The sequence below is a fragment of the Perca fluviatilis genome, chromosome 18 (genome assembly GCF_010015445.1).
Source record: "Perca fluviatilis chromosome 18, GENO_Pfluv_1.0, whole genome shotgun sequence".
In the NCBI taxonomy this organism is placed as follows: Eukaryota; Metazoa; Chordata; class Actinopteri; order Perciformes; family Percidae; genus Perca; species Perca fluviatilis.
In genome coordinates this window covers 16,518,243-16,544,732 of record NC_053129.1, presented here as the reverse complement: position 1 = coordinate 16,544,732, position 26,490 = coordinate 16,518,243, and the positions used below count along the sequence as shown (strand labels likewise).

Here is a 26,490-nt window from a genome sequence, read left to right as displayed (position 1 = left end):
CTTTCTCTCTTTCTCCAGTGCTCCAGCACAAGCACAAAGAAAAGGGCAGAGAGCTAATTCTTCAGCATTGGGTGGGCTTTGTATTGTCATGTGGTACCAGGCACAGAGGGAGAGGGATTATGAGACAGATATATGCCAGAGCATACCCAGCTCAAAGTGTTGCTACAGAGCACAGCTTTTCTCCTTAGGTAGACTTTGCAGGCACATTTCAACACAATAACTGAAACAAAACAAGAGGAAAATACCACAGCTATATTTAATGAAATATTAGGAGTAATCCATCGTCATACAGCTTTTTATCTCTAGGTATGATACATTCATAAGAATCTTTTTTAATGAGTACAGAGCGATTTCTTTTAATTCATGTTTGCATATTAATTTGACTTTTTTCCCCCCTGTCTCTCTTATTTACAGTTTGATGAGATTCCACAAGTGTTTCAGCACACACACAACACCACGAGACAATATGGCTTCTACAGTCTACAAGCAGAAATCTCAATACAGAGCGACACACACTGCAGGGCTGAACGCCCGACCCCTGACCTCAAACCGCTGAGGAACACTGAGACAGATGAAGTTGCCTACAGACACTGATTTGGAAGGACAGTTCTTCCAGTAATGGGTGAGCTTACAAGAGGGACACCGATCATCAGCTGATCAGCAGGATGGCTGACCTCACCTTACTAATCTGAGCTCTAGCAGCCAGTTTGGTATTTCACCTCAATAGTTCATGTATTTTTTATGATTTCAACTGAAGCTCTGCAGAGTAAAAAGTTCTACTTTTGACAGTAACTGTGCAGCAGATGAGGGGCTGTAATATTTGAACACAATGACATTGATATTATGATATGAATATAACATTTATCACATCAAATTTCAAAACATGGACATGCATGCAATTACAGCAATGACAACGTGAAAATATGCAGTTAGTTCAGCGGAAGTCCGAGAATCTACAGTATTGCACTATTACACAGATCAATAAACTCTCAGCCAGACGAAAAAATTTGTAAACAGAAGAAGAAAAGTTAAAAAAAAATTATTAACAATATTGTTGTTTCCTCATTTTAATCACATCCACCATCAAAATTAATAAATATACACAACATTAAATAAATAAATAATAAATTTATATAAAAACATAAGTCATATGCTGGCACTGATACAAAGTAAACAGCTTTAGGAGTCAGTTTTGATATTCTGACATGCAGGCGAGGGGTTTTAAGACACAGAATGACATTTTTCAGTTCATTTTTTTAGTTATTGTATTGGAATTCACACACACAAAGGTTTTACTGTCTCTTTACTAAAGGCTTTGAATTGAAGCCTTACATATTAATGTTTTTGACATTATTTTGTTAAACCCAGTGAAGGAGCCACACGGAGGAAAATGGTGCTTTCATTTAAACATCATTATATTCTTTACCATCATGCCATCGACATCATGGTCTTATTCAACAAATGACAGCAGAGTCGTAATGACGTCTTTCTAACCCCTATGACCTTAAAACCTAACCCTCTGCTAAGTGTTAGATTTATGATATCATATTGTTTCTTCTCATTTCACTATATAATGCTACATATTAATGCTACATATTTCTAACTCATACATTTTCTTTTTGAGCAGCATCTTCACAAGGAAAGCCTGACTGATGCTGGATTTTAGAGTTAAAACAGTTTGGGAACAATATTTTAGCCAATATGATTATTTTTGAAAACACAACAAAAAAAATCCTTAAATTCTCTCTATTTCTGTGTGTGTGTGTGTGTGTGTGTGTGTGTGTGTGTGTGTGTGTGTGTGTGTGTGTGTGTGTGTGTGTGTATGTGTGTGTATGTATGTGTGTGTGTGTGTGTGTGTGTGTGTGTGTGTGTGTGTGTGTGTGTGTGTGTGTGTGTGTGTTAGAAAGGAAAGGTTGTGCTGTGAAACGACACCAGTGTGCCATCATTCACAGACAGAGGGTGACTCATCCATACACAGCATGGACAGAATACCCCTTGCTTGCATCCATATTCCTCACCTCACAAACACACAATATGTTGGTATGTGCATTTGCTGAGTGACAAACACACATAAAACCTGCACCGAACCTTCACACACAGCACGCAGCCTACAGCATAACATTAACCTGCGCCTGCTCTGTTATTGCTTCCTTTTGAATCATAGAGTTTCCATCACAACAACTGAACTGCTGAAAAGGATCAACTACATCTTTGTGTGGCTGATTTGGCCAGAGGCACCGAAAAAACAAACTACATCATCAACCTTAATGAATAAGCCAGCAAATAAATGTCGATAAAATGATCTATGTGAAGTGTAAATGGAGATTTTCATTGGCACGTACCAGCCATGCACTTTCATTCAGACTATCTATTTCATCTATTTCTACATGATTGTTTGACTCGCTCTCAAGGATTGAATGCATGTCTATTTGACCCAAAGCTACTGTCCTCAATGACAAAACACAGGCGTCTGACAACATATTATGTCACATTACGCTTCTAACATGTTCGTTTTGGCACAATAATTTTCTCAATAAGACAAATGATAGTTTCAAAGTGCTTATGGCAAATTGCAGTTTCCTATCCGTTATCTTCCATGAACTTTTACTGCACTATTTAAATATGGGCAGCAGGCATTACTGTAATATCCCAGTTGTGTAGACAGATTCATATAGTACAGGAGGTCAAAGGGCTCCTTATACTGATCCTAGACCAGCAGTGTGGAGACTACTACAAGACAAGTTGAGTCATTGTGTGCAACACAAAGTAGAAACACCTACAGCATTTACATCATATGACAGAGGGGATGATTCTATATTTGCAGGCTATCTATACTATTTATACTCATATATAATCTATTAAATCTGATCCATTTATATATTTACACTGAATTGAATTCATTCACATGAATCACTGTACAGTTCCCTACGTGTCGATGTCATATCAATACAAGGCGTTAAGGGTTCAGTTAGTCAAAACACACACAAGGCTAGGTGGTGCGAGTTTCTACAGGGACAATGGGGGGTCACACACATACTTAGTTGCCATGGTTACGGCAACGTGAGACCAGGTAGAAGTTGTGACTGCAGATGACGTCTACTACGTGGAGGAGTTTATCAGCAGTGGCGTCATTTACTCCTTGTTTTCAATCTTCTCTTTTCTCCCTGCACTGCAATTTTTCTGCTTTGTCATTCTCTTTCTCTCCATAGGTCACTTTTCTTCACTTTTAAACCATGTTTCACTCCCTTTCCCTCTGCTGCAGTCATTCCTCCACCACAGTGTGCTAGTCAGACCTCAACGTCCTCAACCTTTTCACTGACACAGGAGACACCAACAATACTCCCCCGTTATTTTCTGTTCAAATAAGTAGGGGGGGAGGGGGGGATGCAGCTCCCTCCTGTGGTGTGCGTGTATGTGGTGTGTACTACACGTGTATGTTTTGTCAACACTTGTCGATTTCAGAGCACTCCGTGTCCATGTCAGAGTCATACAGCGAGTGGCCTGTTTGGTCGCTGTCAGGTGACAGAGGGTCCTTTGGTGTGCCAGTGTGTGAAGTGTGCGTGTGTGTATCGTCCTGGAAAGTGTCCGTGCGGGAGTAGAGGCCCAGATCGGGGAGTTTGGACTGCGAGTCGCTGCCCTCTGTGGTGTTGCTGTAGCAGAAGTCCTCCAGGTCCACGAACCACTCGGGCCAGAATCGGCGGCGAATGCGCTCGCAGTACATGGCCAGGTTGATCAGCTCCCCTGGAGGAGGACAGAGTGGGTAAGGGGCTCTGAAAATGTCATTCAATCCTATTGATGAATAAAACACTAACACTTGATTAATCAATTGGCATTGATTTTGATCATTAATATAATAATTAGTTATTTTTAAAGCAAAAACAAAACATTATCTGGTTCCACCAACTAAATTGTGGAGATTGGCTTCTTTTTCGTTGTCTTATGTGATAATGAACACATCAAATCTCAAATTATATTACAAATTAAATGTTATCCTTCTTCGTTGTATTGGATTGACGGCAGAAGATTTAATGGTGGATATCTAAAAATCTCAGCTAATAAAACTTAAACTGTCCCCGATGGGAGAAAATACAGTATGTTTCTTTATAACATGGGTGAATGGCTGATCTTACCTTTGATCAGCTGCTCCGGCCGTGTTCCTGGTAGCGTCCACATAGCAGGGGCCAGGTGACTAAACACTGCAGCGTCTACTGTTGAAAGCTTAGAGCCCATAAGATACTTCTTATCACCTTAGACAGCACACAGAAAAAAAATCAAATATGTCAAATAACAACACACAAATACAATCCATGTAGAGACGTTCTTTTCCTCTTAAAGGAATAGTTCGACCTTTTGGGAAAAAGCGCTTATTCACTTTTTTGCTGAGATTTAGATACGAGAATTAATAACACTATCATGTCTGTACGCTGAATATAAAACCAGAAGCTGGTTAGCATAGCTTAACATACATACTGGAAACAGAGGGAAACAGCTAGCTTACAAACATTTGAATAGAAAATGTACGCATGAGAGAAAACTGAAAGGGGAAAATTCCTTTCAGGCCACAAAGTAAAAGACATCAGAGATCAACTGATGCCTTTAGGGTTATGCATCTTTAACCTTAGCGAGCACCACTTCAAACCACAGCTCTACCTGCATGCTCTCGGATCTGTCTCTCTTGTCTCTCTACACCTCCTGCCATAAACTGCCAGAGGTTATATATTGATTCTAAACTGCAATGCTACTTTCCACCACAGGAGGTCAGTATTGTGATATTATTTGACATGTACAAAGATGATGTCGCTGGTTATATTTCCCATGGCACACGTTGAAAAGCCATAGTTCTATTCTGCCAATAAAGCTGTTGATCTGCAGGCTAAACTATGTAGAACACAAATTGTGACAAAGTCTTACAATTACAAAGTGAACATCCTTAATAATCTCTTTGGATACAGACTACACTCATAAATGCTCCAAGAAATATATTATAATAGATTTAAAATGCTCCAAATGACGAGCATAATTGTTTATAAAAAAAGATTTCTCACCTAGGAGAGTGGCCAGGGTGCGCATGTCCTTCTCCATCAGGGCATAAACCTCCTCCTCAGAGAACCGCCCGATGCCATGCCCATACATCTCCCTCTTGACGATCCCGCCGGTCAAGTGACTCAGGATCCACCTGAGCAGGTCACTCAGCGGCCCGCTCACTGACAGCATCTTCTGGGTCTCCTCCAGATTGTCCACCCACTGACAGTAAGCTATGGTCCTGCAACACAAAGACACACACACACACACATCTCAGGATTAATATTCAAGTACTACTACTAGAATAAAAAAAAAAGCAAAATATGATCCTGGTGGAAAAATAGAGTACAATTTAGTTAAATTTCACAAAAATTGTTTTAAATCATCTTTAAAAAAATGCAGTTTGAACGTCCCTGGTCCCTTACCAGTAGAAATGCTCCTCCACCATTTTGGTGATGGCACGAGAAATGGCCTTCTCCTGCGGCGTCAGGCTCTTGTTGAGGCTCGCGCCCAGCCTCTCCTCCAGGAAATCAATAATGAATTCGGTACCAGACACCTGCTCCTGGTTGTATTCAATCCATGGCATCTTTCCCTGTGGTGAAAGCTTCCCATCAAAGTAGTTCTGCGAGAGAAACGAGATTCAGGAAAAAAGATACAAAAAAAATACTGAATAGAGAAAGCAGTTGGTAATTGGCATCATGTGAATTCAAGTGAAAGTGGATCCAGACAAAACATTTTATTCTCCCTTGCAGGAACCTGAGCGATGGTAACAACAGAGACTCAGAGTTGGACCATAATTAGTAATAATAAAAGAACAAACAAAAAGAAATGGGGACTAAAACATCCTCACACTCAACTTGTAAACACACTGTTAGTGAGTCACCTTAGGAGAACAAAAGACAAACAGATTAAGTAGGGGTGCAGACACATCACCACAGCTCTACCTGGTAGGGAAGGTCCACCATACGAAGGTAGGTCTCCATCTTAAGGCAGAAAGGGGACAGGGACGGGACGCCAGTTTTGGGCCTGGAGAACTGGTGGAGTATGATGGCATCTTTAGAGTCCAGCTCTTCCTCCTTTCTGTGTCGAGGACAGAATGACAGAGCTGAACAAACATGTGTGTATGTGTTTATGTGTGTGTGTGTGTGTGTGTGTGTGTGTGTGTGTGTGTGTGTGTGTGTGTGTGTGTGTGTGTGTGTGTGTGTGTGTGTGTGTGTGTAGTGTGTGTGTGTGTGTGTGTGTGTGTGTGTGTGTGTGTGTGTGTGTGTGTGTGTGTGTGTGTATGTGTGTGTGTGTGTATAAGGTGTCACCAGTATCACCAGTGTGCCAAATGATAAACTACAATGATCTGCAACCAAGGTCCTTTATCCGGCCCTGAGTGATTGTCAGCCCTGGGCCATTTATACCAGCTAAGGAAAAACTGCAATGTCAAAATAATAAATCATACCCATGTGAAAGATTGTGGTGCATTCACATGGATGCTGTTGGAGCCTATTTCATGGACTAGGGCAGGCCAGCAAATGGCAACAAATTCACGTGAGCACAATGCAGAATTAGAGGGAGCTGTCCACTCTGTGAAGTGCTGAAACGTAAAAACAGAGTTGAAGAACTGTCTAATTCAGTGTGGTGCTGAAACGCCTGCTCACACTTAGATAGGCTGGTTTTGGTGCAATAACCGAATGACGATACTGTGCAATATAGCCTAGCATACAGTGAGAGACAGAGCTGTAACATCAGAACGTCAGAAGGAACCAAGTCAACCGCTTGTGTGAAGAAAAACATGTCCCGAAAACTGGCCAGCCAGCCGGGATAAACTCCATCCAAATAATAACTGCACAACAAATAGTCTATATTCCCGTATCAACATCGACCCAGCATTTATGACGGCTAGTAGCCTATACCTGTATAATGTATGTAGGGCCTAAGCACCAGAATGCCCCTCGCTGTCAGCTGAGCTAAAAACACTTCATATTACTCAAACATAATTGTAATATTCCCAACGAGGCTAAACATTGATCGTCAATGGTGAATGACTTTTGTTCTGATATTGGCTATGTTGTAGTATTGGTGTGGGGGCCTGTGATTCGTCAACAACAGTAGGCCTGGACTGCATGTAACCAGAGGTTTTTTTTAAGGACAACAGACTAAAACCCCTTATTCCTGTCAATAAATAACGAATAATAATAAACATAAAGATATTCATATCTATCACATTTCCATTTACGTCACAACAGCCTTCCCTGCCAGTTGAAAATTGCATAACCTAGTATGTTTGGGGCTTTGGCGTTAGTTTACATTAGGAGGTTTTTTTCCCCCCACATAACTGCAGTGCTGCTTTAGACTGAAACCAAACACCGAACGTGAGTGTGGAGGTGGGGGTCAACCTATCATCAACAAGATGAACCTATCGTGTCGCCCCGTCCTTGAGATAGACAAACTAAAGTGACCCGCTGTCATAGTCTATAATGTCAATTCGTATGACAAAAGAGCTGTTTGAAATAGGCCTGCAGACTAATCTGTACAGCAAACAACATAAATTAGCCATTATCGTTTTGCAATCGTTTTGAATAACTAAGCCAGAAATATCGTGTCACTAATATCATATTCAGTAAAATAAAGAAGAAATGTCCTAATGTGTGTGGTTGTGAGGAGGGAGTTGGGGTGGTGGAGGGTTTCGTTACATCACAGTCCTACAATCACGATTCCTTATTCTTCACCGACTCACCCCGCCCAGCCTGACGACATTAAGTAATATAAAACCCCAGAGAAAATACAGCAGACCTGGGAGAGTTGGACACTATGAACAGAATCACCACTATGGTTTTCAGACTGATCTGGCCCAAGAGGCCTGAGTGTGGAAGGTGATGAGCTCTGCAGCTTCTACCGTGACTCCCATTGGCAGCCTCTGTGTTGTTGGTACCTGATGGCCAGCAATTCGTGCAGCAAATAAGCAGCGGCAGCGAGCAGAGCCCCTCCAGTCAAATACAGCGTCTTTCGCCACCACGAGTCCGAGCCCAAAGCTGACATTATCCCGCCGTAGTCCTGCAGTGGGTAGGCGATGATGTACCCATATAACGAGAGCTGCTCATCGGAGCCCAGCAGACCGGAGGAGAAGCTCTGGTTTTGGCCAAGATCAACCACAAACGACCGCGTCCAGGCAAACCCGACGCGCCAGTACATGCTTTCTGTCTCCGGCCACTTTCCGCCTCACTCTGGCAGCTCGGGGCTTCATCAGCGGGGGCTTCATGGGTGCAGATGGCTGCAAGTGCGGGCCGACTGGGCGAGAAACACAAGCGTCCCGCCCGGAGCTGGTCCCCGCAGCGGGGTCGACATCCTCCGCAGCCCGCTCGGAGCTTGCTGGCTGCCTCCCTCCTATCACTATCAAGTCAGACACATAAACTAAAACGCTTCCGGATCAGTCTGTCAAAATAAAACTAGATAATGCCTTGAAACATTCTAGGAGTAATACAAAAAAATGCCGGAGTAAAAGCCAAAGTTTGACAACCACCAAAGGCTTCGGTTTGATTGATACAAAGAGGTGACATTTTAACTGGACCATGATACTACTAGTACACACTAACCTACTGCTTTTAGGCCTATAGAGCCACTGCTACAGTGCCCACTAATTATAACAATATAACATTACAACACAATCAAAACAGACAACACACACACATACACACATATACACATATATATATATAGCAATTTATTACCCCTCCTATGAAAAAAACAAAACATACTTCTACAACGAGAGATGCTGTGGCATAACTGTTGCAAATATATTTTCTTTTAAACTCTCCACCCATTGTAAAGCATTATTCCCCAATTATTGTATTAATTACACCTTTGCTATGGTAACATGTGGAACTATCTTCCATGCATGAGGCATATCAGTTTATCTCTACTGTTATTCATTCTGATAATTCTGCTGGTTTTGTTTCTTAAGTTATAAAAGCTTTTATTTTGAAAGGGGAAATGCTCTAGCTTGCGGTAGCGTTAGTTATTCTCTGCTGACTTCACGCAGCCATGTGACGTCAAGGAGACTGGTACCATCTCCTTGAGGAAACTAAAGGTAAATATATCTTCTGGTGCTTTTTAGTGAATCAATTTACGTTTTCTTAACCACAAACAGAGAAAATGTGTAATATCTTGTTTCTATTATGACTTCTTTAACCCCAACCTCTCGGTTATTAAAAATATAGACTTTTTATGTCAAAACTGATATCTAATATGTTGTGTTAGGCTATTTTTTGTTTCTACCACTAGGGGTCCTACTACAGCCAGTGTGCTGAAGCGACATTGAAGTTAGGTAATGGGACTGAATGGGACTTTTGTAACATGCTGGTAGATTCCCCAAAGCCCAGCTTAAATAACATCACTTTCTTATGCACACCATACATTTTTATTACCATAAATGATCCTCCAAAAATGATAAACAGAGACTTTCAAGTAATAAAACAATTGTGGGCAATGTTTTTACCGGAACTAGTAGGATTATTTAGGTTGGATGAAGCCCTTTACATTCTCACACCCATTCACGTGAACAGGTCGTGTAACAGATGGAGCTGCTGAAGGGAAGGAAAATGCCAGACGGCAAAGGCAGAACAAGGCTGCATCCAACTTGCCTCAGTGGCTTCTCTGTCAAACTTGTCTTGTTTCACTCAGTATGAGAAAGTGACATGCTAGTGGCCATTTAACACCATGTTTTTGTACCTTGTCAGTTGTTTCTCCAATAGTGACAAAATGAGGTGTACAGGAAGCCATTGAGGAAAAAATTGAAGATGCATCCAAGTAATACAACATCCATCCCTAAAATGCCTTTTACAATTTGACTGAACTGAACAATGTGCTTTTATGAAGGGTTCTCTCTGTAACCAGCAGCTTTCATTTTGTAAGGCTTTCAAGCACCTTGTTTTGAGTACAGCCACACACAACTCCCACTGTATTAGATCACAAAAATATAGAGACATCTACAGGTATACAGTACCAGTCAAAAGTTCGGACACAGTGTGTTCAAACTTTTGACTGGTACTGTATGCACACAAATATATTGTCACCACGATTAACAGATGATAGATCAAAAATAAGAATTTACAACCAAAGGTTTGCAGACAAATCTAGAACGATTGTGGTTTGCATTTAGTCCAAAAAGCCATTCTTTGACAAATTAAAAACAAAATATTTACAAAATATAGCTTTACGCAGTACATTATTCTACAACTAAAGCAGAATAAATGAAAAACCAGCTCACAATTTCCATTTAAGTTTCCTTAATTAAACCAAAACATGTAAGATAAAATAAATGAATAGAATTATACGGCTATCTACAAAAGGGAAGAGGGAATGGTATGGAGGAGGTGAAGTTGTCATGATTCAAAACAGTAAATTCTTAGATTCAAAGAGTTATTTTCTACCATTAGAAGGAACCTCTCTTGGGATATTTCCTGCCATGGTTCACGATCAACCAGCAGAGACCTCACAGGGCAGAGGTGTCCGATCACATCACAGTTGCACAGGGTGATATCCAATCAGATCTGCACAGGATCTAATCATTTTACAGACTACTATGGTCCCTGAGGAACACACACACACACACACACACACACACACACACACACACACACACACACACACACACACACACACACACACACACACACACACACACACACACACACACACACACACACACACACACACACACACACACACACACACACACTTTGTGATCAAGTTTTCTCGACTCCCACGGAGCTCCACATGAAAGGACTTGCTCCTCTGGGCTGTTCAAGGATGTCAGGATCATCACAATGACCTTAAAGCAGGTTTCTACTGAACCATCACATCTGTTCTATCAGTGTTCCCACATTCCCAGCTCCCCTCTCCGTACCTCCAAATGTTCATGAGTTTTGAGTTCATTTCAAGTCTGAAGCAGAGTACAGAACCTCATTGAGACAACAAAACTGTTGTCACAGATCGGCTGCTCACTGCAGGCATTTCAGTGGTTGCTCGCTAAATCCATAAACCCATAATGATCACAGAAGGGAAAAGTGAAGATGTGGCTCTCAAGAGTTTGTTGGGCGTAGATGAAGGAACCATCTTGGTTGGCTGAAATGTGAGTTTTTTTTTCTTTTCCCAACTAACGTCACAAAAGGTTGCGCTGTGTGACATTTTAAAATCAAAAATATGGATTCCCACGGAAATATAGACACCACGCTAGGACTGGCTGTAGGAGTTGCTTTGGTTCCCATTGGAGCTCTGGTCACTTTCACTGTAGACAGATGGAAGAAATAATTACAAAGAGCTTATTGAGATATAGCACAAGTGTCCCGTTTGACAATATGTTACTATGACACCAGGTAAATGCATTTTTATGTTGTTTATGTACAGTTCGAACTGTTTACTATAATTTATTTACTGTACATTTTACTTGAAAAAGAGATAAAATAAAATTTATGTACTGTATATGTTACACACAGAGCAGAGTCAGGTTTACCTGTTAGGAGGAGGTTTGGGCTTTGGCATCTTGTTGAGCACGGCAGCTATCTCCTTTCTGTCATCAAAATTTTTCCACTGGTCATAGAGCTTCAGAATGACACGGATGATCTCCAGGATCTTGACAGAAAACACACAAAAACAGAAGTTAACTAATGTGGATCTACATCCATTCAATACAAAATAGTCAAAAGTAAAATGGGGTCTCTTCCAGTATATATAGTATTGTGCAATGCTTATAAAACAGCTACTGTATTTCCAGTCCAAGTTCAGAGTGGCAAAGTCAGACATTTTTTTCACACTCTAAAAAGTTTTACACATTACAAATCCAAATCCAATAAGCCTACATAATACTCCCCTTGTTGTGCCTATTAAGCCCCAGATGGACAACAACACTGGTTAGCATGGCTTCCATTGCATTAATTCATTCATAGACAAATTAGCTATACATGAAGTTTATACATTTTACATTATATGATCAGTCTGTGTCTGTCTGACTTTGTGTGTTTAATGCTTAAATTCCCATTGAACCTGTCATTTTATTTAATTTTGTTTGCTTTTTGGGCTTATGCAATTAAGTGTTTGCAATCCTTGTGACAAACACACTGACACAAAACACAGACAGCAGGAACAGTGGTCACTGTAACAAAAACACTGCAGCTAAATGTGCAAACTCATTACAGAGACAAACATCACCTATTGTTCTAAAACAGACTGCATGCTAGGGGTGAAAAAATAATAATCGAAAATCGTATATATCGTGATTTGTTTTTGCGACGATTTTTAAAATAGATTCTATTCCCTAGAATCTATATTTTTATTTATTTTTACCAGTGATTTACCTAAATATTTCTGTTTATACGGTACTGCTACATCATATCAGTTTCCAGCAAAACAGAGTGAAAGCAGAAAATACATATTATGTACTTCTTTACAAATTAAATAAATGTCTGACTGACGTGATGTGCATTCTTTTAGAAAATTAGTTTTTAGAAATGCCTCATGATATATTGTCTTTATCACAATCAACGAAAATCGCAATACAAATCAAATCGGCACCCATGTATCAAATCGGGACAAAAGCATATCGTCCCAGCCCTACTGCCTGCATTCATCGCCTGCTTTTACAACACCTGTTGTGACTTCTGGGATACCAGTTAGCTCAGCCCTCAGGCTAGATGCTGCTATAAGGCAGACTACCCATGAAGATCATCAACTGTGGAACTAGGAGACGACTAACACTGTGCTGCCTTAAAAGTGAAAAGGTTACAGTATGCTACCTTTTAAGGCAGCAAAACATTTAAAAAAATAAATAAAAAATGATTTTTGAGAATGCAAATGAAGCCGTTCTTACTTTGTCCATGTCAACAGAGAGCTCTGCAAACCACTGCCTGGCATCTTTCTGCTGTACCACACAGGCAACATGCAGACAGGCTGTGGGAGGAAGAGAGCTGATCATGTTACATCTAATACATCTTCTTTCAAGTCACTAACTACATTAAATAGCTGCGATGAGAATACATGGGGACAAATCTTACCCAAGGCAATCATGAAGGGAGGGTAGAGCAGACACAAATCCGTCCTGTATGTGTCATTTACTATTCGCCTGGTTCAGAAAGATAACAGCACAGGCAGTGAGTAAGCCTACCAACAACAGCTAAATCTAGCATTCAGGGATGTCAAAAGAGACCGATGAATACAGAGACAGTATCGTACCAGGCCAGGGGTAGCAGCATGTCTTCCTGTCCCATATCCTGCACATACTGCAACAGTGGTCTGTAAGGGTGATACACTATCAGGCAGCAGTCCTGAAAAAAAAGATTATATCAACAATAAGTTATCCAACCATGCATCAAATCGGGCAAAATGCAGCCTACAGTCCAATAGCAAGGATACAAAGCTCTCGCCACTCACCATCAACTCCAGAAGGTAGAACTCACATTCTAATATCTGTAAAGACACAAATTAGAATTGTTTTCATCATACAACATATCAGACCAGTTAAACTGAACCCGTTTATTTTACACATTAAGTACTTCATGTGTAAAATATACCCTCGTCAGGTTGAAAATAATCCTTCATAGTCAATTAGAATATATCTTTTGGTAGTTTATTATGTTTCTGTTCTAGTGTGCAGTGTATGTTTTTTTATGTGACAGCCTGTAAAATGGCATTTAAAAGCTTATACTCCTTCACAGAAATTTAATTTAAATAAATATTTACTGTATATATCGAGAATAATCTATATTTTGCTGTTAATTACTTTTTACAGTTGCGAACAACATTTCCCAATCACAAATGATGAACACATAAAACTTTTTTTATTACCTTCAACGAACACTACAGCTTACTGTTATCATTAAGTTGCCCATTGTTTCCCGTGCTACCATCACTATTACTATGCCTGCAGATTGGACATGAAAAATTATGTGTAGGAGTTGCAGTAGCCCACTAACTCATTCTCTGCTGTGTGAACCACTCCCTCTATTTATCACTCCGTGGTGGCTCACTATAAATAATAGTTTACACAGCTTTCAGACAGGCAGCGTGTCTGAACAGCCCCGGTGACGTCCTTGCAACTGGGTGGAGATGCTGGATAAATAAAATACTGACGGTGGACACCACTTGACGCCACAGTGAGAAATGCTGCGCAGAACAAACGCCGTGGTCGAAGCCATCTCCCACAGCAACAAGATTTTTATCGGAGCTTTGCGAACATTAGTTGTGGAATCTCACGTATTGATAGACACCGGCGTGGCAACACTATGATACAGTGTAAGGGGCTCTTGCTATGCTGTAATGTAGCACGGCAGTGCATAAATAACTTTGCAGAGGAAGCAGGAAAACAATCAGGTGGTTGATTCATAGCACAGCTGATCCACTTGCATACTGTTATTTGAGTGGTTCTGTGTTGGCATGGGTGCACTACACTTAAACTACAGTCTCTCTCTTCTTACATTTCAAGCTGAAACGCATCGCTTTCAACTCTGCCTGGCCCCCCCGACCTCAAGCCCTCCTTTCAAATCTGACCCTTTCTCAAACTTAGTTAGTGTCATGCGCATCCCTAAACACAAACACATTTAAACACTCTTAATTAGGCACCTGTCTTTGTGTGTCAGGATTATGACTTGTGTTCATCATGTTGCTGCAGTTACTGATGAATGTTATTTCTAACACTAGTTTTTATGTTGCACTTTGTGTAAGTCACTTGGGATAACAGCATCTAAATGCCTAGAATTTTACACAGACATTTTACTTACATGATTCATTCTGTAAGGGAACTCCTTTGGAAAGGCATAGGAAAATCTTGTTTTCACTGTTTGAGAAAAACAAAACACGATTATACCGTCTCCACTACAGAAGAAACACAATTTGAGAGATTTGTACTACTACTACTTATGTGTTACTCAACATCGTGACTTACACACAGATGTTGCTGCAGAGATCAGCCTGGTATTGGACACAACTCCAAATTCCTAAAAAAGGACATAAAAGTTTGAGCTCAGATTAGATAAATAGAGCACATATAAAGGAGCTACTACTTTACAAGTGTAAAATTCATACCTTACTGACACCAAAGAAACTTCCATACCTCAACTTTAGAAGCCAGGAAAACACAGGTAGGAGCCATGAGCACTGGATCTATACTTTTCAGGGAATACCTGCAAACATGAGAAAAAAAAGATGTATTAGCTTTGGACAGCTAGCATTAAGGCTCAAAAGAAATGTGGTGGAGATAAGGTGATGATGAAGATCATACTAAACTGCTCAGATCTACAATATGTTGTACACCAATGGGAAAAGGGAAAGACGTGCACTAGCTCTAGGTTTGGCTATGGTACATTGCCAGTATGAAACATAACAGTATTTCTTCAAAAGCTTGAAACATTATTGAGATATATTTTAGACAATGATACTAGTGTACTTATATATTCTAATCAAAACTAGGAGGTGGGTAATATGGTTTCAGACAAAACAATAGCATTAGTAATGTGGATATGACGATCAAGTGGTCAGACTTAATCCCCTATTCAGATACAATACAAATGTCAGACAAGTGAGCCAAATGTAATACAGCTGTAATGTCACTACGGCTGCTATATTACTATAACCAAAGTCCCAGATGATATGTATTCTAATATCACTTTTTAATATATCTAACATCACAGTATTATGCTGATACCTCTTCCATACCTGGCATAGAAGCGTTTGAAGTAAACCGTTGCGGTAGCAATGACCTGCTGTCGCAGCTTCAGGTGTTCCCCCAAAGCCTGGATCACTGAAAGAGACAGAAATAGAAATAAAAATAACTTAAAAGTAAAATAGCAAGACTTAATTATCTAATTAAAAAATATGTGTTGGGTTGTGAATAATAAGTATAAGTACACAGAATAAAATAAGAAAGGTGACTACAATACTCATACATTCTATACAAGAGTAGAAAATACAATCTAATATATTTCAGTTGGACTGTATAAGTAGCATACATATGATGCTGTATTATTAAATGCACTCAAACTTAAGAAGTCAGCAGGAAATTGTAAATGAGTGCAGATCTCAGACTATGAAATGTTGTTACACAAATTAACCATTTGCAAAGAAAATCTGCAGCTTCCAGTACTCCTCTTCTGAGAGAAACTTCAGATCCTTCTGGCGCTCTTTCATCAGGTCCTGTTTGTCCAGAACCCACTGCAGACTTTGACGAATAAAATACAAAATATTACTTCAATATAGTCAAGAGTTACGTTGGTTATTCAAACTGCAATCAACCAAACTAGCGGGGAGCACAACAGTATCAACATAACGTTACATGTAAACCACTGTTAGCCTTCTACATTTCTGTCGCAAAGCATGAACTATATAAAAAGACGCTAGTCTAATTAAGCTTTCATAACAGCCTCTCTTTAATAAGTTTGTTTTCTGTCTTTATTTAAATTGCTCTTTTATATCGTAGCAACAGTTCAGGAGAAACTGTTAGCGCAGCCGCACAGACACAGCTAACGCTAGGCCTCAAAACACAGACGGTGATTTACAAAATAAACACGTAACATGTCCAACTTTTAATAAAAACTTACTAATGAGAACTTTGCCAAAAGTTTCCCGCCATCTCGTAGCAACTGAGGTAGAGAAGAACACTTTATAATAATATAACTTTACTACAAAGAAGCGGATAGCACTGGCAAAGTGATTGTGCTATGCAGACACTGGAGTGACATCAAAACCGTCCCGGGGAAAGATTAGAGAACTTAATGGAATGGTTCCGGAATTTTAGTTCCGCCTAAACGTCAAAAGATTTTTTTTCTTCAACAAGTATATATATATATATATATATAAAATGAAATGATAGATGGGGGGATGAATGGGTGGGTGGATTGACACATTGATGGATGTGCCATGAAATATGAAATTAATTACACTAAGCAAAACACCTAACGCAACATTATGAATACATGTACAGTAGTAGGCTACTACTGTACATGTATTCATAATGGTGCAGTTAATATGGGCACAGACATTCCCAACGGATATATGTCATCATTTTCAAATTAAGATTCTTTCAACTGCATATAATAGGCTAAGTTAATTGACGTAACCTTGATAGATGTTTGTCGGGACATTTGTCACCCTTGTGTTGGGAAGGTTCAACATTCCTCTGTAGTGTTTAGGGAAGGGTTGGTGGTATATAGACCCTACCACAGACTTAAAGGTGTGAGTGACCAGTTTCCAGTCCACAGTTGAAGTTGCAGAAGTTCCAGGAGTGTCAACATGAGTCGCAGTCCAGAGAGGATGTCTTCATACCGCCGGCATTTCGAGGGCGCTTTGGCCGCCCCTCCTGCTTACCAGCTCCGGGTGTCCAGTCCCTCTCCCAGCCGCAGGGACACCCGGCCCCGGTCGGTCAGCTTCACCCGGAGTGGTGGGGCGATGGGGCACAGGGCCATCTCCAATAAGGCTCGCATCACCAGGTGAGTCACCTCATAATGTTGATTAAGTGTGCAGCAAAATTAAATCCTTAAATCCTAAATCATCTAAATCACTAGGCTACATTTATGATCAGTTTTCATGTTTTCAATGCAGCTTTAATCCGAGATAAATTCCATAGTTATTAGCCTATCGTGTAGGCTACAGTGCATAACAAGCACTGAATGGATGTAGATGTGTCAAAATGAAGAAAAGAAAAATTATTAATCTGGCTTTTCTGGTCCTGTCTACAGCAATGTGAGTATGGGAGCACTGTGCTTTGGTATGTCCATGGGGCTCGGGCCAAAACTGGACCTGGATGCGGCTGCAGCAGAGAACCATGCCTTTATGACTACTCGCACCACTGAAAGGCAGGAGATGGTAGCCCTCAACGACCGCCTGGCAGCGTATATTGAAAAGGCAAGAGGACCAACAGCACACAGACAAACATTTGTTCATGTTTCACACCTTAAATGTCACACAAATCATCATTTTAATTTATTGACTCTTTGGGTCTTTAGCCCATAACCTTTATTTCAAGTATACCTACATAAAGCATTATAACAAAAAAACAATAGGCCTACATGAATAAAACCATGTACTGTAATTATTACTTTGTTTTTGTACTTTCAACTTGTAATCATCAGGTAGATCTATATCTCCTGTATTTCTTCTTGTAGGTGCGAACCCTGGAGTCAAAAAACAAGCATCTGGAGGCTGAGATTGAGGCCCTGAAGAGCCGCCATGTCAGACCAGGCCTTAGGCAGCTGTACGAGTCTCAGCTGAAGGAGCTCAACAGGGACGCTGAGAAAATGAGAGTCCAGAGGGTGAGGGAGGTCATATCTCATGGCAGCAACTTATTTAGATCATGGTTTGTTGCCAGGTGTGGTTCAGAATGTGGTAACAGTGGTGCTCCTTTTCACCCTATTATCTGCTGATTTGTTTAATTTAACTGTTTGATCATTGTATATCTCATCTGTGCAGGATATGTCTTTGGCAGCCAAGGAGGCGATGTTGGGCCAGTTGGACAAGCTGAAGGCCAAATACAGTGAGGCTGTGGATGCCCGGAAAAAGACGGAGCATGACATTGAGAATCTCCGTCCAGTAAGAAACTGTAGAAAGTCTTTTCGCAACTTTGAATGTTGTGAGAATTCAATGCTTTAAGTTATTAGAAGACTTATCAACATAATGTTGCTTTTATTTCACCAAACCATTTAAACCTTATGTGGTTCAATGTCCTAGGAAGTGGATAAAGCAACGTCAGCACGGATTGCCCTGGAGACACAGCTGGAAAACCTGGAGGTTGAGCTTGCCTTCCTGCAGAGAGTTCACAAGGAGGTAATATATGTTTTACTCTCCATTCACTGCATATTATGTATAGGAGTCAGCAGCTGGTGGCGGAATGCCTTTCATTTTATTATTAATTGTTTAATGGGCTGGTAATTATTGCAATGACCGGTTATACTTAAATGGAGACCTGTCGATGGATAGAGTAAGTAAGGATGCGAACATGGCAGTTATCAGCATGGTGTGATGGGTTCATACTGTAAGAAGCTAAAGGGAAACACTGTGACTAACAGTTGGTGCAGTGGTGGAGTGAACCTTCCATGGGACCTTTAAACTTAATTTGCAATACAGACCACACTGTTTTAGTGCTGCATATATCGCTATTCTTCTAACTCTGGTTGTTTATGATCCACTGAAAGGAAATTGAGGAGTTGGTGCAACAGATCTATTCAGCAAGCAGCAAGGTGGACCTGGTCTTTGGCCTCCCGGACCTCTCCTCTGCTCTCAGACAGATTCAGTCTCAATATGACAGCATTGCCGCCAAAAACCTACAGGTAATGTGCAACAATGAGTCATGTTCACTTGAACTCCTCCAATGCACAACAGTCTTTAACCACATGATGGAACCGTGACAAACACAGGTATGTCATTAACATTACTGACACATGCGATCATTAGTGTGTTTGGGTTATAGACACTATCTACTCTTCTCCAAGGAAATGGACACTTGGTACAAGTCAAAGTTTCAGGACCTGAGCAGCGCCTCCACCAAACACCTTCAAAGCGCTCGAAGTTTGAGAGAGGAAATCGCAGGCTATAAAAAGGACGTGAGTAAGAGTTTCTGTTCTTGTTTATGGTTACTACTACCACTTCTTAGCATAAAACAGTTGTGTGTGTGTATGTGGGTGTATAGCTTCTCAACAAGGAACGTGAATTGGAAGCAATGAAGACGAGGAACGAGTATTTAGAGGCTCAGATTCGTGATGCAGCAGAAAAATACAAGAAGGAGGAGGAGGACTTGGAGGTGATTGACAGGATGTACCATTGCAGGATACATCTGAGAAACTTTTAAATGAACATAAAGACATTTTCTAGTCATTCTCTGGTTTGAAAGTTTTTAAAATTAAGCAATTCTGTTGTATTCTATTGCGCCAGGAGCGTATCGAAGTGATTAAGATGGATCTAAAAGTAACCAAGGAAAAGATTGCCCTGCTGCTACGGGAATACCAGGACCTGCTAAATGTAAAGATGGCTCTGGAGATTGAGATCACCACTTACAGGTGAACAAAAAGAACATAATGCCATTTCCACAGCATGTGTAAATGCTGACTGTTTTACATTAAGTAGAAAATATAAGACACACAGGGTATTTTTCGTTTTGTATGCATTATTCATTCCCCTCTGTTTATTTGTTTCAGGAAGCTGATCGAGGGGGAGGACAGCCGTCTGAGCACCATGGTCCGAAACCTGTCCCTCACTGGAGGCCTGCGTCTCACCTCTAGTGTTAGCATGCATTCTGCCTCATCCCCAGTCTCGGATAGCTCAGCCCCTGCAGCCACTTCAAAGCTAGATGGAGCCCCCAGTGACAGTAGCAGGGCTGAGAAAGCTGCGGGGGCTGCTCAAGTGGAGGTGGCCTCATCAGACACCCAGACAGATGGTAACGTAGAGGAGCAGGCAACTGAGACGTCTGAGAGGAAGACTGTCCTCATCAGGTAAAGGGCGACTTTGGCACAGAATTTCTATCGCCTAACATTTATGATTTGTTCTCAATCATCTTTTACTAATACAATATAACGTCTTATTTCCCCACCACTTTCTTCCCAGAACAGTTAAGACAGATGAGGACACTTATGAGAGCGACACACAGGAGCGCACCATCATCATTTCTGGAGCAGCGGACGACACAGATGAAGAATAGACCGTTTATCAACCCCAAATCTCACAGAGCGACCCTTGCTAACTGTGTGCTATGCAGCAACGTTCCACGTCATGTTTTCTTGTTTTTCCAATGCTTTGAAAATCCTAGAATTTAATTTTGAATTGAAAAGAAAACAAACTCAAGCAGCATGTGACTATTTCAAGGATGGTGTTCATCCTCCAAGGAGACTTTACATTAAGAAAGCTACACACTGTGTGCACAGTCACTCTGCTCTGCCTGCTCCTAACACCCTGTTAGCCTCACGCTGCCTTTCTGCTCTTTTAATCCTCCTGTGTGTCGGAAAACGCGCCTTTCAAAGTAACAAAATAAAAAGCAAGCAATAATAATTGTGGTTTTCATTTTAATCTAAAAGAGACACACAATATTTTCCACGATTTATTAAAACCAAAGCAGCAAAGGCTTTCCAACGGACATTCAAGGGAAGAACAATTATTACAACACCCCTCATGTAAACTTGGGATGTCACTCATAAAGCAAAGAAATTACCTACAGTAACCGGTCAAAAAGATTCCATTTAGTAGGAAGATACAAGATAACTGAAAGTTAATTGAAAACCTTCTTAATTTGTGTGAGAATACAATTGATGTTTTAATTATGGCATATATACAGTTTATGTATCAAGTTTATATTACACAGAAACTCATAATTTACATTAATTAACCCATTAATTTTGGCAGCCTGATAGAGATATAATAACTGGCCATGAGTAAAGTAGCATAAAGTCCATTCATTGCCCCCCCCCAGTGCATCCCATATATTCACAATGATGACAAATACAAAGAAATAGAGAACTAGAGTGCAATTAACAGTACAAAATAATTTGGCACCTCACTGAAATGAAGCAATTTTGACAAAATACAACTTTAGAGAAAGATGCTGTCAACTGAAATTGCATTCAAAAAGCACCTAATGATTAGTCGATGTTGTATGATTGTGTGTGTATGTGTTTCTAGTGCAATGGTTTGGGTTCACCCCCCACTCCCCCAGCGAGACGATAAACCACAAGACTGACGTCATGTGCCAGGGCATCAGCACTCTCCTAAAACAAAAACAATGTATCAGAGAATAAAAGCAAAAGGACAGACAAATGTCCAAAAGAGGACCACAAATACATTTTCTCACCTGTGTTTCTGCCTCGGCGTAAACTCTCACCAGATCCTCGGTGCCGGAGGGTCTCACAAAGGAGCGAGCCTCTCTGTAATTCTTCACTAAAGTGTTGATGGCCTCCTGCAGTCCTGCTGGGCTCACTGCCCGTCTCTCTGCGTCTGTGGTGTCTATCATCCTGCGGTCCGACACCTACAGAAATAAATCAAGCACAAATACAGCTGTCTATAACTGCTTGTGCACAATATAATTGTGTGGAAGTTTAAGCGGCACTGATGGGAGTACTAATTAGAGTTAAACTTGGAGTCTGAAAGTATTCTTGTGCAAGACACCGACACCCTACCAAGTCTCAGGTTACTGCAGTCACAGGTTTTTTTAAACTTGAAGTGCTTTTTTTATTGACAATAAAGTCCTTGATGGAATTTAAGGACTCATAATTTATGTCACTCTTTGGGTAAGACATGCTGTTGGTCAAAACCAGACAAGCAGGCCAAATTTCTTGCTCATGATTACTGTAAATTAAAAACTATATAAAAAAAAAATAAAAAAAAGAGATCTATCAGAAGCAGCTCTTCAGGATGTGAAGTGTTGATACAAGGATAGAGAGAACCAAGGCCTACTCATTAATCTAGGTACAATATGTTTTACACATAATATTTACATTTCGAGGGGCAAAGAAAAACAATTTCTCCACAGGATTATCTATCAGAAATATTATACCTTATAATACATAAATGAATGAGCACCTTGACTTTGAGCTGCCTGTTTGGCAGGTCACTGTAGAGGGCGTCCCACTGCTGGATAGTCATACCCTTGATGGCTAATATGGCTTCGATCAGCAGCATGTCAGAAATGGCATCACCTACAGTCTTTAGAAGATAAAAACACAAAGTAACACATCAGAACTGCGAGTGAGTGTAATAATACTGCTGTGTTTGCTTTAATGGTTCAGTGAAATGTGTTTGTGTGTGTGTGTGTGTGTGTGTGTGTGTGTGTACCTGGTTGATGACGTTGACAGTGTTCTGCAGCAGGAGAGCTGCTCTCTTCCTCTCGTCATTGATGGTGGAGTTCTCAGCTAGCTGCTGGATCTTCTCTTCAGCTGCTTTACTGAACAACACCTAAACGCAACACATTATGACCTCAACACATCGCATAATGTTCAGATTTAGACATACTACAATAATGTCACAGAAACGTGTGTCTGATCTACTCACAGTTCCATGACCATTGGACTCGAAGTACACACCAATATCAAACTCCTGGGCTGCGTGATGAAGGTGCTTCACTCCAGTTTTAGAACACCTCACTATCACCTAAATCACATGAAAATGTTGGAACTGATTCCCATCCATCCATCCATCCATCCATCCATACATATATATAAACACACGTGTTTTCTCACCTTCAATGTGTCTTCCAAATAGTTTGTTGAGCTTCCATTAGCATAAGCAGTTTGCACCACTGCTATCTCCAAGTCCAGACCAGCCTGCATGAACAGAAACAAACAATTTACTAAAGGTTTGCATGCATGTGCCTAATTATTGTTGTCGGGTTTGAGAGCACACCTGTGCGAGCAGCTCTTTAAGGAAAATGCTGATGAGAGTAGCAATTTTGTCTCCATCCAGCAGGTGAAATTGTCCTTCGGAGTCAGCGTAGTGGTAAACTATTCGGTCAGCATCACCATCAAAGGAACAGCAACGCTCTCCTGGGTTCATCTTAATGCCTTCACACAGAGAGACAGAAGAGGAGAGAGGTGCAAGATGGAAGTGGTCAATTTAAAACAGCACGTGTTTTTCTAATGTTCCAAGTTTTCTCCCGGCTGTACATGTTTATTTGGCACTTCTCTAACAAACTACATTCATAGGGAAACAGAAATTTGCACAGATGTCAAAAAATAGTCATTATTTTGGCAATTTGCTGATTTGCAGTCTCTATCTTGTGGTCATATATTGCATTTGTGATTTCATAAACCACAGAAACAATATTTAATATCTACTGTTTTGGTTGTCACTCATACTATACTTACTAAGCAAATAAAAAGTATTTTCCTTTTGAGACAAATCATTTCCATCTGCATCAAAACTTATGTTGCTTCTTCTGACAAGTTTAAAAAGTGAAGTTGTACCTGTTGGAGGTTTTTGCTGCACTTTGACAAAGTCAGCCCCACACTGGTGGTTGAGCTTTCCTTTACTGCCATCGTTGAACAGCGATATATGCAGCTCCCCCTTCAGGTGACTCTCCATCTCACGCAACTTTAGGGCCCCTATACCATTAGCGCCGTCCACAGTGAGGTGCTTCTGGTCGTCTGTACAATTGGATGCCTAACAGAGAGAAAAAGATGGAGGAAGGGAGAAAGGAGTGATTCTTGGACCTAGATGGATATATTGCAAAAACACATCCACACAAACACATTCAATGTACAGGGCTTGAATGAATTCATGAGAACATATGACACGTCCTAGTTTCTTACATTTTTCGTGAGCTGAATGAAAGCTTGGCAGAGTTTCTTATAGTATCCTTCCACTGTGGCTTCTCCGTATTTACACTGTGTGTTCTGACAGCAAACCATGTAGTGGAGCTGTGGGGTGGTCACCAAACCATAGTCTGATGCAATCAGATGAGAGAGTCAGAAGGCAGATTAAAGCAAGAGGAAAAGACAAAGGGTATAATAATGAATAAAACTATCCTTTCTAAGTAAACAAATTAATTAAATATTAGGGTATACAAGTTTAATTTACCCCACCTTTGCTGTGACCACCGAGTGCAGATACTCCATCCAGTACTGCCTGTGAAAGGCTGGCACTGCTGCTCCTATAGTTAGATATAGTGACACATGTTTTTTTAAGTCTTTTGTAGCGTTAAATAATTTGCTATCACAGTAAAATTGAAATCGACAAAACAAAAAGGCATAAAAAGTCAGTGCAGACAACATGCATGCACTATTACCTGGATGGCACAGGTGTATTTATAAAATCAAAACAAGAAATGACTTAAGATCATATACCTGGTGTCTTTGCCCACAAACACATTAGCTTCCTGGCTCATGTTTATGGCCTCCTTCTCTATAATGTCCTGCAGAGCAGCGAGCAAATCTTCCTGCTCAGCATTGGCCAGCTGGGTGGCGTAGACCTCCCATGTCGGCGTCACCATCTCTCCCATGGGGTCAACCAGCTTCAACCCGTTGTCCTCCTGCATGAGTGCAGAGAGAGAGAGAGAGAGAGAGAGAGAGAGATATAGATAGATAGATAGATAGATAGATAGATAGATAGATAGATAGATAGATAGATAGATAGATAGATAGATAGATAGATATCACATAAAATTAGCTAAGGGAAAGGGAGAGGTGGAACCTGTCAATCTTCTATCGAGAATATGATAAGAAAACAACATTATGGGGCAAATAAACAAGGTTATGACTACGAAATACAACAAATAATCTAAAATGTCCACACAAACTAAATCATACATCTATGGCAAGACGCAAAGAGAAATTAATATTTCTGAATGCCTTTCTCACCTCAGGGTTGTGTGATGCGGTGACCATGACTCCAATGGTGGCTTTGGTCTTTTTGGAGCGGAGAGTGGCCAGCAGTCCCATCCTAAACATGAGGTGGTCCAGCTTTTTGGCATTGGTCCTGAAACCAGCGGTACCATACTGCAAAACCAACCCTGCCGGTTTGGGGTGCAGACTAGACTGCTTTGATACTTCCTTAAACTGGGACATAACTGAGACACATTATAAAGACATAACAAACAGATCAGTCAGTGGAGGAAGAAGTATTGAGGTCCAATACAAAAATAAAATTCAATCAATAAAATGTTAATTTAAAGTACAGAAGTAGCCCATTATCCCCAAAATGTACTTTAAGTATCCAAAGCAAAATTATTTATTATGCAGCATAATGATGATCACTAGTATTACTCCATAAAGAAGTATTTTGATGTTGTAGGTGGTTGGGGCGCAGCAAATTTTAACACTTTCATATAAACTATTCTGAGAAAACTTTTGAGTTTGTTTGTTTTTTAAACCGAGATTAATAAAACATATTTAACATGTTTTTGAAATGCCTACTGAAAACAACGCCTAGCTCTAGACCAAGCTTTCATATAACATGTCAAAGGACAAGAAGAGGGCAAAGTTTGCACCATTACAGCAGCAGTCTGTCGCCTACTAAACAGATAAACTCAATAAACTGAATCATAGCCTATCAATTCAACGACAGAGCAACCTATTAACTAGCTGAAAATACATTCACACACAACTAAAACAGTGCTACCAGCGCTGAACTTAAGAGACAAACTAACGTTGTAAATGTAAATGCATGAACTTGTTTTTCATTCACTTACTGGTTTGTTTTCTGGATGTTTAGAAGTGAAGTGTTGTCATGAAACGCTTCCTGGTTTCTTCTTCCCACCTTATAAAATATCAAAGCCGGAAATTCTTTGATAATATGCTTCCGTATGCTTCCCACTGACGACGTGGCTAACAGTTCCGTGTACGTCACGTGACGTAAGTACGCATAGCGTGCCTTTTCCCCATGCATGAATTTCTCCGATAGTGTGATACAGAGACGCCCTGAACACCACAACCGAACCAAATTTCTAACTGCAATTATATTTATTTTATTTTATTTGTTACATGCATGTTTGTAAATAAAAAAACAAAAACATTTTAGGCAAAC

General features: G+C 40.4%; 4 protein-coding genes across 6 annotated transcripts; 1 reads left to right on the top strand and 3 right to left on the bottom strand.

Moving 5' to 3' along the window:
* Positions 1 to 237: 237 nt before the first annotated feature.
* faxca (failed axon connections homolog, metaxin like GST domain containing a) lies at positions 238 to 8,422 on the bottom strand. 2 transcript variants are annotated; one of them, XM_039782711.1, is made up of 6 exons: positions 7,943 to 8,422; positions 5,967 to 6,102; positions 5,448 to 5,644; positions 5,046 to 5,263; positions 4,131 to 4,247; positions 238 to 3,741 (listed from the first exon to the last, which is right to left on the bottom strand). In XM_039782711.1, the coding sequence occupies exons 1-6, from the start codon at positions 8,200 to 8,202 to the stop codon at positions 3,443 to 3,445; spliced, it is 1,227 nt and encodes a 408-aa protein (XP_039638645.1). In that variant the 5' UTR covers positions 8,203 to 8,422; the 3' UTR covers positions 238 to 3,442. The 2 variants fall into 2 exon arrangements, with proteins under 2 accessions (XP_039638645.1, XP_039638646.1); XM_039782712.1 differs by lacking the exon at positions 7,943 to 8,422 and adding an exon at positions 7,804 to 7,918.
* A 2,279-nt stretch (positions 8,423 to 10,701) lies between these two features.
* ccnc (cyclin C) lies at positions 10,702 to 16,744 on the bottom strand. Its single transcript, XM_039782618.1, has 12 exons — positions 16,596 to 16,744; positions 16,110 to 16,216; positions 15,715 to 15,799; positions 15,113 to 15,182; positions 14,945 to 14,996; positions 14,781 to 14,836; positions 13,435 to 13,470; positions 13,237 to 13,328; positions 13,059 to 13,126; positions 12,875 to 12,954; positions 11,522 to 11,640; positions 10,702 to 11,296 (listed from the first exon to the last, which is right to left on the bottom strand). The coding sequence occupies exons 1-12, from the start codon at positions 16,625 to 16,627 to the stop codon at positions 11,242 to 11,244; spliced, it is 852 nt and encodes a 283-aa protein (XP_039638552.1). The 5' UTR covers positions 16,628 to 16,744; the 3' UTR covers positions 10,702 to 11,241.
* A 415-nt stretch (positions 16,745 to 17,159) lies between these two features.
* Positions 17,160 to 21,030, top strand: ngs (notochord granular surface). 2 transcript variants are annotated; one of them, XM_039782674.1, is made up of 11 exons: positions 17,160 to 17,483; positions 17,733 to 17,898; positions 18,159 to 18,305; positions 18,463 to 18,582; positions 18,721 to 18,816; positions 19,185 to 19,319; positions 19,482 to 19,592; positions 19,679 to 19,789; positions 19,921 to 20,045; positions 20,184 to 20,477; positions 20,595 to 21,030. In XM_039782674.1, the coding sequence occupies exons 1-11, from the start codon at positions 17,287 to 17,289 to the stop codon at positions 20,596 to 20,598; spliced, it is 1,506 nt and encodes a 501-aa protein (XP_039638608.1). In that variant the 5' UTR covers positions 17,160 to 17,286; the 3' UTR covers positions 20,599 to 21,030. The 2 variants fall into 2 exon arrangements, with proteins under 2 accessions (XP_039638608.1, XP_039638607.1); XM_039782673.1 differs by having other exon boundaries at positions 20,590 to 21,030.
* A 36-nt stretch (positions 21,031 to 21,066) lies between these two features.
* Positions 21,067 to 26,289, bottom strand: pgm3 (phosphoglucomutase 3). The gene is made up of 13 exons (XM_039782672.1): positions 26,156 to 26,289; positions 25,326 to 25,534; positions 24,813 to 24,997; positions 24,552 to 24,619; positions 24,279 to 24,412; positions 23,934 to 24,129; positions 23,374 to 23,531; positions 23,211 to 23,294; positions 23,023 to 23,121; positions 22,807 to 22,926; positions 22,555 to 22,677; positions 21,827 to 22,000; positions 21,067 to 21,743 (listed from the first exon to the last, which is right to left on the bottom strand). The coding sequence occupies exons 2-13, from the start codon at positions 25,530 to 25,532 to the stop codon at positions 21,654 to 21,656; spliced, it is 1,638 nt and encodes a 545-aa protein (XP_039638606.1). The 5' UTR covers positions 25,533 to 25,534; positions 26,156 to 26,289; the 3' UTR covers positions 21,067 to 21,653.
* Positions 26,290 to 26,490: the final 201 nt, after the last annotated feature.

Excerpts from the sequence above, each read along its gene's own strand:
- pgm3 (XM_039782672.1), bottom strand. The coding sequence starts at position 25,532 with ATGTCCCAGTTTAAGGAAGTATCAAAGCAGTCTAGTCTGCACCCCAAA. Across the intron at positions 23,532-23,933 it reads GCAGCAAAAACCTCCAACAG|GCATTAAGATGAACCCAGGA; the intron begins GTACAACTTCAC and ends CTCTGTGTGAAG. Across the intron at positions 22,678-22,806 it reads CTGTCAACGTCATCAACCAG|ACTGTAGGTGATGCCATTTC; the intron begins GTACACACACAC and ends TATCTTCTAAAG.
- faxca (XM_039782711.1), bottom strand. The coding sequence starts at position 8,202 with ATGTACTGGCGCGTCGGGTTTGCCTGGACGCGGTCGTTTGTGGTTGAT. Across the intron at positions 6,103-7,942 it reads CACGAATTGCTGGCCATCAG|AAAGGAGGAAGAGCTGGACT; the intron begins GTACCAACAACA and ends TCCTCGACACAG. Across the intron at positions 5,645-5,966 it reads TGGTGGACCTTCCCTACCAG|AACTACTTTGATGGGAAGCT; the intron begins GTAGAGCTGTGG and ends TTTCTCTCGCAG.
- ngs (XM_039782673.1), top strand. The coding sequence starts at position 17,287 with ATGAGTCGCAGTCCAGAGAGGATGTCTTCATACCGCCGGCATTTCGAG. Across the intron at positions 18,817-19,184 it reads TGCAGAGAGTTCACAAGGAG|GAAATTGAGGAGTTGGTGCA; the intron begins GTAATATATGTT and ends ATCCACTGAAAG. Across the intron at positions 19,790-19,920 it reads AGGAGGAGGAGGACTTGGAG|GAGCGTATCGAAGTGATTAA; the intron begins GTGATTGACAGG and ends CTATTGCGCCAG.
- ccnc (XM_039782618.1), bottom strand. The coding sequence starts at position 16,627 with ATGGCGGGAAACTTTTGGCAAAGTTCTCATTA. Across the intron at positions 15,800-16,109 it reads GCAGATTTTCTTTGCAAATG|TGATCCAGGCTTTGGGGGAA; the intron begins GTTAATTTGTGT and ends TGTCTCTTTCAG. Across the intron at positions 14,837-14,944 it reads CTCTGCAGCAACATCTGTGT|TGAAAACAAGATTTTCCTAT; the intron begins GTAAGTCACGAT and ends TTTCTCAAACAG.